The sequence below is a fragment of the Schistocerca piceifrons genome, chromosome 4 (genome assembly GCF_021461385.2).
Source record: "Schistocerca piceifrons isolate TAMUIC-IGC-003096 chromosome 4, iqSchPice1.1, whole genome shotgun sequence".
Classification (NCBI taxonomy): domain Eukaryota; kingdom Metazoa; phylum Arthropoda; class Insecta; order Orthoptera; family Acrididae; genus Schistocerca; species Schistocerca piceifrons.
Genome location: NC_060141.1, coordinates 143937203 through 143950093, shown reverse-complemented (window position 1 = coordinate 143950093; position 12891 = coordinate 143937203). Strand labels below are relative to the sequence as shown.

General features: G+C 39.5%; 1 protein-coding gene across 5 annotated transcripts in view; it reads left to right on the top strand.

The window, feature by feature from the left end:
- Window positions 1-12891, top strand: part of LOC124796446 (serine/threonine-protein phosphatase 4 regulatory subunit 1-like) — a 325673-nt gene that overhangs the window by 297324 nt on the left and 15458 nt on the right. For all 5 annotated transcript variants that reach the window (XM_047260648.1, XM_047260646.1, XM_047260649.1 and 2 more), the window contains 4 exons: window positions 33-795; window positions 6033-6261; window positions 6426-6787; window positions 8167-8328. In XM_047260648.1, the coding sequence (XP_047116604.1) occupies window positions 33-795; window positions 6033-6261; window positions 6426-6787; window positions 8167-8328 (1516 nt within the window). The remainder of the gene's footprint in view (window positions 1-32; window positions 796-6032; window positions 6262-6425; window positions 6788-8166; window positions 8329-12891) is intronic.

Sequence of the window (12891 nt, the reverse complement as noted above, 5' to 3'; positions counted from 1 at the left end):
GATAGTTTCTAATAGATGGTTTACAATTCTAGGTTGTTTGCTGATAAAGTGAATGAGCAGGAACATTCTAATGCAGGATGGTGGTCAGGCAGTGTTTCAAGAACAGCAGGTGTGATAGAATACTCTCAGGTCTGTGCACCACTTGATCCTCCTTCACAGCCACCTTCTGAACCAATTAAAATTTTGCACCAAAGTAGCACTGATCAATCTTCTGCAGAGAATCATTCCAATAGTTCTGTCTCTCACACCCTTACACAAGATGATCCTCCTCCACCATCACCACCACCACCCCCTCCGCCCCCACCACCTTCTTTGCGCCTCCATAGTAAGGTAATGCCAGACTCGCCAAGAAAACCACCACCTAAACCACCAGGTGATCCGCCACCTGAGCCTCCATCTGTTGTAGCTTCAAGTATTAACAAAGAGTTAAATGTAGCAAATGACAGCCCATCTACTGATATGGACACACAGTTGTCTGACCAGTCTACAGAGATTGATCTTGTTACTGAAAACACTTATTCAGTCACGTTAAATGAGTCAGGTGCTAAAATGTCAGTTGTCAAAAGTCAAAATCATACTGACGACACCATTGGTCGTGGCAAATATCACATCCATCTTGAAAGTGGTCTTGCTCCATACAACACATTTCAATACTGGAGAATGCCTATACCCGAGCTGGAACTGGACATCAGCCTCAATGAGCAACTGAAGCCGGCTGCAGTGACTGTTAAGGCTCGTGTTCAAGATGATCAACGTACTTTTGCATCAGAGCTTTCTGTGGACATGGATATTGATGTGAGTATTTTAGTAACATTGGCTCTCCTAGCTGATGTGTAAATTACACTTAAATTTACCTGTTCCTTTTTCTGTGAGAGGAATGTTAATTACAGCCACACAAAGTCTCGAATTCTGCCATTGCTGTCCCCCCATTTTTAGTTTAGAAGAAATCATAATGGTTTGCTTTTCTGCCATGAGTTTCTGATTTAACATGTCCACTACACATGCTCTATTGATGTGCCTGTGTTTCTGCTGCACTCATATTGCAAAATTGTTAAAATCATGCAGTCATTGATGTAAAGAATTTAAATGGGAAATTTTCTGCACCAGTGCGAAACTACACATTAAAGGACATCATTGGTGGGTAATAGTGGCATGTTAAAAACAGTAGTTTACACATTCCTTGCTGTATGGAATTTAAGGCTAGTTTTTAATTCTTAAGTTCTCTGAGTTACAGGTAAGTGGTGGTATACCCTTGCCTTCCTCAGAATCCCATATGGACAACACAGTAATAAACATCCATTGCGTAGAGGAACAACTGGAGGTGTTGAAAACAAATAAGTCACCAGGTTCGGATTGAATCCCAGTTTGGTTCTTCAGTGTACTCTATGGCATTTGCTCATTGCTTAGCTTTCATTTATTGTGAATATCTAGCCCAGTGCAAAGTCCTAGGCTACTCGAAAAAGTGCAGCAACTCCTGTGTATAAGAAGGGCAAAAGAACGGGCCCATAAAATTACAGACCAATATCCGTTATGTTGGTTTGCTGCAGAATCCTTGAAAACATTCTCAGTTGAAAAATATTAAATTGTCTTGAGACAGAGAAGCTTATGTCCACAAATCAGCATGGTTTTAGAAAGCTTCACTTATGCGAAGCTCGACTTGTTCTTTTCTCACCTGATACTGTGGACTGTAGATGAAGGGCAACAGGCAAATTCCATATTTGTAAATTGCCGGAAAGCATTTGGCAGAGTGCTCCATTGCAAGTTGTTAAAGAAAGTAACAGTATATGGGATAAGTTCACAGATATGATGTGAATGGCTCGAGGACTTCCTAAGTTATAGATCCCAGTATGTTGTCCTCAATGGCGACTGTTCATTAGAGGCAAGGGTATCGTCAGGAGTGCGCCAGGAAAGTGAGATGCGACTGCTATTTGTCTCTATATACATAAATGATTCGGCACACAGTGTGGGTAGCAATCTACAGTTGTTTGCTGGTGATGCTGTGATGTATGCAAAGGTGTCGAAGTTCAGTGACTGCAGGAGGATACAAATGACCTAGACAAAATTTCTAGTTAGTGTGATGAATTGCAGCTAGCTCCACATGTAGAGAAGTGTAATTTAATATGGACTTGAGTTCTGTTATGTGTGTTTGGATCCGTACCAAGCCAGATTAACAGAAGACATCGAAGCAGTTCAGACGTGGGCTGTTAGATTTGTGACTGGTAGGTTCAAACAATACGTAAAAGTTATTGAGATGCTTCGGGATCTCAAATGGGAATCTCTGGAGGGAAGGCAATATTCTTTTCAAAGAACACTATTGGGAAAATTTAGAGAACCAGCATGTGCAAGACGATTCTGTTGCATTTAACATACATTGCGCAGTAGTTCTTCCTTCATTCTATTTGCAAGTGGAACAGGAAAGGAAATTGGTAGTGCAAGAGGGTACCCCCACCACATGTCATAAGGTGGGTAGAAGAGTATCTGTGTAAATGTAGACCTTTGCACTCATTTTTCCAACCAGATGTATCAGGACTCTCAATTAAATGTAGACGGTGAACCACTGTCCAACTAAGTGCCAGAAAAAAATCATATGGCAGACTTAAATTGAACCACGAACATTGCTTGTAATTGTGTAATTCTCAACAAACACTGATTCGAGATACTGTAAAGAAATTCTTTTGGTTATCTTTATTCTTTCCATTTCCTTAGTCACATTTGCTGGAGTTGTTTCTAACTTATTTACCTTTGGTGAAACTGCACTGACACTAGATGCGTAACATGCTTTGTGAATGTAAGACAGTAGTAATCAAATTTCATAAGCTTGGGAAAAAAGTCATGTATAATTTTTTGTTCATTTGCAAATGCTTATCTGCATTTCTGGTACACTTTTAAATCCCCATCCCACACTACTCTAACACACCACTAGGTGAACCAAAAACGTGCAGCTCATTGATAAAGTTGAGATGGGTTGCACCATTTTATTCGGACTCTTCTAGCAGTATGCTTTGGTACAGTGATGTGAGGGTATCAGCGTGTACCAGGACTCCTATGTGATTAGTGGATTTTGCCCTTTGAAGCACCTCATGAAATCTAAATTTTATGTTCTCACTGTTACATTGCATGGCAAAAAAGTGAAGCACCCAGAATGCTAGGAGGAAACACTACTAAACTTCTGTTACAGACCGAGCAAGGTGATGCAGTGGTAGCACACTGGACTCGCATTCGGGACGACGACGGTTCAATCCCCCATCCGGCCATCCTGATTTGGGTTTTCTGTGATTTCCCTAAATCACTCCAAGCAAATGCTGGGATGGTCCCTTACAAAGGGCACGGCCGACTTACTTCCCCGTTCTTCCCTACTCCGATGAGACCGATGACCTCGCTGTTTGGTCCCTTCCCCCAAAACAACTCAACTCAACTCAGCTTCACTGTTCGAGAGAGCATGTGACGTTATTTCAATGATTAAATACTTCTCTCATCCATATGACATTGCATCCCCTCTGATCTGGATACAAGCTCTGATTTGATTGGGAAGGGTGTCTTAAAGCCATTGTAGCCTCTCCTGAGACACTGGTCCATAACTGTTATAACTAGGCCTTGATACAGCAAAACCCCGAATTAATAAACCTGCTTATGATGAATACATCATGTAGTCTCAGTGACTCTACCGGAAGACTAATTTCTCCCAATTTTAAGTCTGCTTTTAAGGAATAAACATGAAATACTCTGCAAATTGAAATCCAATTTTCAGATAATTCTTGACATGTTATACTGAGGTTCCAATTTCTTTCAATTTCACTAAGCCCACATTGTCCTGTGTTGTGCGATGGCGTGTGGTCGTACAGTGTGTAAACAATTTGACCTTTACAGTGCCCACTCGATATAAGCTTATGAACCCAGAAGTATTTTCAGTGCTAATGAAAGTGATCTTCTAATTAACATCTTGCAAAATCGTAAGGGAGAAACATGAGAGGGGTAAAAAAAAAAAATTAAGAATTGATAATACTATTGTGTGTAAATATAAAAACCTGTGCCCTGTACGCATCAAAAGAATATAATTTCTATGAAACGTAAACATTGTGTGTCATCCTCTGACCTTTGCTAGTCACCTGCCGCCTCTGACCTGGGCATAATGCAATCCATTAAAGCCAAATGTAGAGTAGCAGTTGCACAGAAGTGAACTTCGTTCGAGAGATAGTGACAACTCAGCATTCCAGAGGTTATGCATGCGTTTGTTCCTACCTGGAATTCTGTTATCACAGTGGACCGAGTTAAATTGTTTCACAAAGGCTGGCTGCAGTACACCAGTTGCTGTTAAAGATGGCATTGTTCCAGAAGTAATATGGAGTAGGATCATGATATTTCTGAAAATGACATTCTAGGGCTTAATTAACACACACACATTTGTTACTAACCACAAAAATTGACTGTATGCTCTGTTAGCTTTCTAGATAATAGGCTGGAACATGAAGGACAAATTAATAAAATTCCAGGCATTTGTTATGATGCCTTCATTGCAGACTGATAAAAGTGAAATGTGTGAAATACTTGCGAAAGTACGCTAAGGTCGGACCTGCTGGTGAAACAGCAGCCCGTTGCACTAAGTTTCACTGTTGACGTGCAAGGAACCAATACCATTGGAAATAGATCTTCCTCTTCCAGTGTAGATAGAGATTTCTAAATTATATCAACCAGCTGGAGTGATAACTTCTTTCTCTACATCATGCTGCAAAAAATTACATTTTGTAGTGCAGGATATTAAGTAGCACTTACATCACCTAAACAGGCTTGAATTTCCCTTCTGGGTTACTTATTCCGCGTATGTCAGAATGCTCATTTAAGGAACCCTCTGTTCAAGGAAAAAGTATTGGGTGCCCAGAGATTTGTAAAATAAGGGGTTTTCCGGATACAGGCTTCGGGAAGGAATTGTTTACCAAGCTGGTCCCACAGGGCAGCTACAGATATCTTGTTGGCCAGAGTAGCAGCTCAGTATCATGTAGACAGGTACCAGAGACATGTGCCATGTGCAGACAAGAATTTTCCTTTGGAAAAATGGCACATCGATATTGTCTCATCACAGGTAACACATGAGGATGCAGGATGTCCATGACATACTTTCTCCTGTCAATTGCCTCAGTCACTACTGTCTGTGTTCTTAAGTGATAAGTGACGGCTCCCCACACCATGATGCCAGGAGCAACACCGTTGTGCCTCTATAAAAAAGTGGAAGAATGGAGCTTCCATTGCTGATGACAATACAAACCATTTATCAGCAATCCATGCTTCCTGGTAATGGCAGTTTACACACAATACGGTATTTGTCTAGTCCTGCTGCTTGTCTGTGATCAATGGTGTGGAATGACACAAAATGTTGCAGGAAGTTCATTATTTGTTCTCAGATGGCAGGTGGAGTTAAAAGGGCTTATGATGGGCTAGGTACACAATTAAGTGATCATTTGTGGTCAGATGTGGTTCACTGGTACATTGACTAGTATACCTGCCCTCATTTTCCCACGCACTCAAAACATCGGGGCATTGTCTCATCTAGATGCCTCACGGATCTGTATATTGCTCAATCCAACCATCCAGCTTAATGTGCTGATAACACTGTCCCACACAAGTACACTTGCTCAATGTCTGACAGTTTATGCCTGTTAAATACCCCAGCAGGCCTGGTAACAACACTAAACGTGACTGATACTAATGCACTCTGGTGTCAATTCTACCTCTCACTTCAAATTGTATCTCAAAATCATTTGTACAGCTGCTGATATTTTGTACATTTTTGAAATTACATTGGCATCCAACTGTGCCTCCTGGATGCTTACCTATTTTTGTCAGGCAGTGTATTTAGTTGTTGGCATTTCACATGAATGGCTGTATGCTTTGGTCTTTAATTTTTAGGTCAAAGTCTTCAGTATCTTGCCTTTAAAAAGAACTAGGAAAAATAAGATTCTTCTTCCTAATTTAGATAAATATCAGTCATTTCCCTTTTTCAAAAAGTTGATGAAACTAATGTACAACACTTGTTCCAGATGGAGCTGGACCAATTAGCAACAAGGCTAGAGGCATCTGCAAAAGTTGAAGACAGCAGTGAGATAGATCCAGTCAGTAAACAGGACACAGGAGGTGGTGCAATTGTGCAGGCTCAGATAGGCACTGCTGCTGTGGCTGTAGTCACTGATGAACATCACAATTCTACTGTTCTGGCATCATCAGCACAGAAGGCTGTCCTTAAAGTTCACCCAGAGTCCACAAGTGGTAGTGAGTATTTTAAATAACTGGAGACACACAGTAGATGTGCTGACTTAGAAAATGCCAGATTCTTAATTTTCCTTATTTTGTCATTGAAACTCATTGCAGTGTACATCGTACCTGCAGGAAATACAACCAGCTAATTAGTGACACTTTACATTTGTTTGTTACAGTTCACGCCTATGCTTGTATTAATCCAGTTGTGCCAGCTCAAAGTCTTCTGTCGGGAATAGCAACTTCCGCCCCACCTCCTCCACCACCACCTCCTCCGCCACCACCACCACCTCCTCCCCCACCGCCGCCGCCGCCACCACCACCACCACCACCTGTACTTGAGGAAATATCGCAGGACCTAGTTCCACAAATGTTGATCGACCATTTTGTGTCGATGACACACCCAGATCTGGCAAAGAGCGTTGATGGTGAAATACCCCATCATTGTGCTTTCAGCATTCCAGCTGTTGCTCTGACACTTGGACGAAGGCACTGGGGACTCATTAGAAATACATATGAAACGTTAGCATCACACACGCAGGTAAGTCATGTTTGAGAATGCTTGTAAATAAATTTTCATTTAGTGTGAAAGTGTATGTGGACACTGGTCCAGATGGAGTTACTTTCCCATTTGCTTTCACCTTTTTGTAGCATTGAGAATAACACAAACTTGTATTTAAATAAAAAATGTTCCTGAAAGGAACATCAAATGTGGAAAGTTAAAATTTGTATTCTTATTAATGAATATAGTACTTAAAAAATAAGGAATAAACCATTTAATAAAAGATCAGTTAGTTTTAAAATGCCGCAAGTCCCTTTCTTTAACAATCCCATTTAGTGTGACAAGATGAAAGTTGAAGGGTAGATACATCATTATGTGTAAACACAGTAAAAGTGTGCCATATACAATGGCCCTGCAAGGATTATAAATATTTGCTTTGATTTTCAAACTCACAAACTCGGTGTATTTCAACATAAGTGTTTCGCCACTAGTGTGTGTTGTCAGCATCATGTTTTGGTAACACACACATTTCTTTAATCATCCAAGAACCTGATGGTTTTTTTTTTTAATGACTGTATTAAGGATAGTGCTAAAAGTGCAAAACTTGCACGCATTGTCAGACGGGTGTTCCTTCCAAAACTGCAGCATGCGCGCCCACGTGAAAGAACATCTCGTGCACACGACTGCCGACTCTGGCGGTCATGTGTGCATGAGGTGTGCCTTCATGTGTGTATGAATAGTGTTTCTCTTCTGCAGATGAAGGCTATGACTGGACGCTTTGTGAGTGTCATTTAATTGTGCCTGTCTGGAGCTTACAGATATCTGCCTGATCAGGAGGAAATTAAGTTCTTTGAATACTATATATAAATGGAATACCAGTTACAGGGTGTGTATTGGGAATTATTTTCATTTTTGTTTAAAAAATATGCTTCATGTTTCATTATGTATCAAATATTTTCCTTGTAAATTTTAGCCACAGTTCATTATTTGTGTAAATCTTCATTACTTTCATGCTCAGATAGATACATACATCAATAAATCGTCAGTGCACGAATTTTGTTTTCCTTAAAGATAGTGATAAAATGTTTATCATTTAGTTTTAAAATCACATAGGTCAGTTTTAAACTTACCTATTTAATATGGAATTGAAGTTCATGCATTTCTATGATTTCCACAAGTGTTAATCCTCAGAGGCAAAGCTGTTGACAAATACTTCCTAGTCAGTTTAGCATTCAGTTCTAGGTTTTCTCACAAGTTCACTGTATGACTTATAGGATTTCAGAAATAACTCAAAGAATATACTAGTTTATAAGTACAGAGCGTATTATGAAAAATTGATTTGAAATCTGGGTTAAAAGGTTGTTAAGGGTTAATATGTTGTTAAACTTTACTGTAAAAATACTCTATCCTTGTTCCAGTGGAAGGTAAGGCGTACTGCAGCAGCAAGTATTCATGAACTAGCGAAGATCTTGGGTGAACACATAACAACTAGAGACCTGGTTCCTATCTTTAGTGGTTTTATCAAAGATGTGGATGAAGTGCGTATTGGCATTCTGCGCCATTTTGCAGACTTCATTCGAGTGAGTGTTAATAAATTTCTTGAATAAAAGTTGTTAAAACTTAACAAACTTTGTAATTTTGTGTACCACTGAAATGAGGTATTATGAATCTACTCTGCCTTCCATTGTGTAGTAAATATTATTTTCACAAATAGTTGTTTATGGTTTTGTTGTAAATATTATTTTCACAAATAGCTGTTTGTGGTTTTGTGTGAGAGCTGCCACTTGGTGAGTAGATTATTTCATCTATCCAATTAAGTTATATTACGCAGCTAGCTTAACAATTACCATGCTAAGCCCTTAACTGCATGCCACTCCTTGTGTGCTGGCTGATTTTTTCTATTTTCAACAGACTTTAAATAGCTGTAAAGGATGTTTAGTTAGAGATACATAAAAACTACAGGTATGGTTTAAAACTTTAAGGTTTCAACTTTACATGGGTTAACAGTCACGTGTATGGGGCATATACTGTTTCCAAGAAGTGATGCGGATTTGTCCTCGATTTTGCGAAAATAAATTTTTGTCAAAAATTTATTTTCACTACTTTATTCAATTTAAAGAAGAAATAAATTTTGGAAAGTGATCATTTGACACTGAAAAGACATTTGTTATACCATTTGTACATAAAGCATAGCTACATACACACAAGCTATTTTGCATAGTGAACCACAGTGTGATAAAGCTTGAAGCACGGGGTGACACACAAACCTACATTACACTCACTGCACTCATAAGAAGTGTCTTTCCTCTCAGCTTTCCCAGTAATGTTCTTTTGTTTTCCACTACACACTACACAACGTCTTTGTGCTTTCTTCTTCCCTTCTGCCATTTCCACACGGTTTGGAAAATATTTCTGCGACAGTCGAGCAATCGCTGCAGATCCGTGAGAATCCTCAATTCTCTCTCCTCTCTGTAACACTAGCGCAGTGCAGACCTCCTGTATAAACTTAAAAGTGCTCAGTTTCTTCTCATTGATGCAATTGTGCAAAATACAACCATTGGAAACTGCCATAATTATACAGTGGAAGGCATGCTTTCTCCACCACTTCACTGTTTTTTGATCAAGTGCTCCATATGAAAGACGCTGATCAAAAAGGTCTACACCAGCTTTGTTTGTTGTAATCCAGCACTGCCACTGGTTTCAACTTGTCATTGTCTTCTCTTGTAGCAACAGGCAACATTGAGGATGTGTGCCTGGTACTTATCATCCACACATCCCTCTTGTCTTTCCATCACAATGCTAGCACATCGCTCTTGCGGCGAAATATTTGTTCACCCTTTTTGAGTTTACCCTCTTTGAGAGCCTTGGGCAATCCTTTTCTGTTTGGCATTACAGTCCCTACAAGACCAGTGTTGGCTCTAGCCAGTTCTTTGGCTAGCTGAACACTGGTATAAAATCTGTCAACATATACAGTGTGGCCCTTACCTTGGAGTGAGCCGAGCAATCGCTTTACCACTGCAGAAGCACTGTTGTCCAGTTTATCATCCCTTCCGTGGTAAACTTCAGAGTTGTATATGTACCCAGTTTTGGATTCTGCTAGAATGTAAAGCTTCATGCCATATTTGTTTGGCTTATTAGTCATTAACCATTAGAATTAATGAAGTTAGGTGGCAGGAGGAACAAGACTTCTGGTCAGGTGACTACATGGTTATAAACACAAAATCAAATAGGGGTAATGTAGGAGTATGTTTAATAATGAATAGGAAAATAGGAATGCGGGTAAGCTACTACAAGCAGCACAGCGAACGCATTGTTGTGGCCAAGATAGATACGAAGCCCACACCTACTACAGTAGTAGTTTATATGCCAACTAGCTCTGCAGATTCTGAAGAAATTGAAGAAATGTATGATGAAATAAAAGAAATTATTCAGATAGTGAAGGGAGACGAAAATTTAATAGTCATGGGCGACTGGAATTAGTGTGTAGGAAAAGGAAGAGAAGGAAACGTAGTAGGTGAATATGGATTAGGGCTAAGAAATGAAAGAGGAAGCCGCCTGGTAGAATTTTGCACAGAGCACAACATAATCATAGCTAACACTTGGTTCAAGAATCATGAAAGAAGGTTGTATACATGGAAGAGCCCTGGAGATACTAAAAGGTATCAGATAGATTATACCACGGTAAGACAGAGATTTAGGAACCAGGTTTTAAATTGTAAGACATTTCCAGGGGCAGATGTGGACTCTGACCACAATCTATTGGTTATGACCTGTAGATTAAAACTGAAGAAACTGCAAAAAGGTGAGAATTTGAGGAGATGGGACCTGGATAAACTGAAAGAACCAGAGGTTGTACAGAGTTTCAGGGAGAGCATAAGGGAACAATTGACAGGAATGGGGGAAAGAAATACAGTAGAAGAAAAATGGGTAGCTTTGAGGGATGAAGTAGTGAAGGCAGCAGAGGATCAAGTAGGTAAAAAGACGAGGGCTAGTAGAAATCCTTGGGTAACAGAAGAAATATTGAATTTAATTGATGAAAGGAGAAAGTGTAAAAATGCAGTAAATGAAGCAGGCAAAAAGGAATACAAACGTCTCAAAAATGAGATCGACAGAAAGTGCAAAATGGCTAAGCAGGGATGGCTAGAGGACAAATGTAAGGATGCGTGAAGAGTTTGACACAGCGCTGAAATATCTAAGTCGGAACAAGGCCCCCGGAGTAGACAACATTCCGTTGCAACTACTGACGGCCTTGGGAGAGCCAGTCCTGTCAAAACTCTACCATCTGGTGAGCAAGATGTGTGAAACAGGCGAAATACCCTCAGACTTCAAGAAGAATATAATAATTCCAATCCCAAAGAAAGCAGATGTTGACAGATGTGAAAATTACTGAACAATCAGTTTAATAAGTCACAGCTGCAAAATACTAACACGAATTCTTTACAGACGAATGGAAAAACTAGTAGAAGCCGACCTCGGGGAAGATCAGTTTGGATTCCGTAGAAACACTGGAACGCGTGAGACAAAACTGACCTTACAACTTATCTTAGAAGAAAGATTAAGGAAAGGCAAACCTACGTTTCTAGCATTCGTAGACTTGGAGAAAGCTTTTGACAATGTTGACTGGAATACTCTTTCAAATTCTAAAGGTGGCAGGGGTAAAATACAGGGAGTGAAAGGCTATTTACAATTTGTACAGAAACCAGATGGCAGTTACAAGAGTCAAGGGACATGAAAGGGAAGCAGTGGTTGGGAAGGGAGTAAGGCATGGTTGTAGCCTCTCCCCGATGTTATTCAATCTGTATATTGAGCAAGCAGTAAAGGAAACAAGACAAATTCGGAGTAGGTATTAAAATCCATGGAGAAGAAATAAAAACATTGAGGTTTGCCGATGACATTGTAATTCTGTCAGACAGCAAAGGACTTGGAAGAGCAGTTCAATGGAATGGACAGTGTCTTGAAAGCAGGATATAAGATGAACATCAACAAAAGCAAAATGAGTATAATGGAATGTAGTCTAATTAAGTCGGGTGATGCTGAGGGAATTAGATTAGGAAATGAGACACTTAAAGTAGTAAAAGAGTTTTGCTATTTGGGGAGCAAAATAACTGATGATGGTCGAAGTAGAGAGGATATAAAATGTAGGCTGGCAATGGCAAGGAAAGCGTTTCTGAAGAAGAGAAATTTGTTAACATCGAGTATAGATTTAAGTGTCAGGAAGTCATTTCTGAAAGTATTCGTATGGAGTGTAGCCGTGTATGGAAGTGAAACATGGACGATAAATAGTTTGGACAATAAGAGAATAGAAGCTTTCAAAATGTGGTGCTACAGAAGAATGCTGAAGATTAGATGGGTAGTTCACATAACTAATGAGAAAGTATTGAATAGGATTGGGGAGAAGAGGAGTTTGTGGCACAACTTGACCAGAAGAAGGGATCGGTTGGTAGGACATGTTCTGAGGCATCAAGGGATCACCAATTTAGTATTGGAGGGCAGCGTGGAGGGTCACTAGTTGTAGTGGTTAATAAAAAAAGAAAAATAAGAAGAGAAGAACAAGGTTGAAAGTGTGGAAGAAATCATGAATAAAAATGGTTTTTTCAAAATCGTTAATGACCGTGAAAAAAGGGAAAGAAAGAAAGAAAGAAATGCAGATCGGACTTTGTATTACAGAAAAGCTATTGTTGGGGTGGTCCTTGTGGCGTTTTTGAGCAAAAGTTAAACCAATTTCCACTACAAAAATCTTTTGAAAAAGAACAGAGAATAACAAAATATAACTGACAGGGGGAAATGGCGTAGCTTAAGAATTCATTCTGTACCAGGTTAACATGTCTTCTTTTGGGCGGCGTCCAGGTCTTCAAAAAACTCCTTCATTTCTGCGTGAAAAATCTGCTCCGAAATCTTGCAATAGTCCAGGAATCACTAATTTATACAAATTAAAATAATCTTGATACTGTATGCAATTTAATTCACTTTGCTACTTCCGTCCTCCGAATTTCTTAACAACTTCCACAATGTCTACACATTACAATCAGATCAAGATTAGCCATTAAGTTTTTACTTCAGCATCAGATCACATCTGCTTTAAGCTTCGGCTATCAAGACAAACAAAAAACGGATAGAAAACAAAAATGTTACCATTTTAGTAT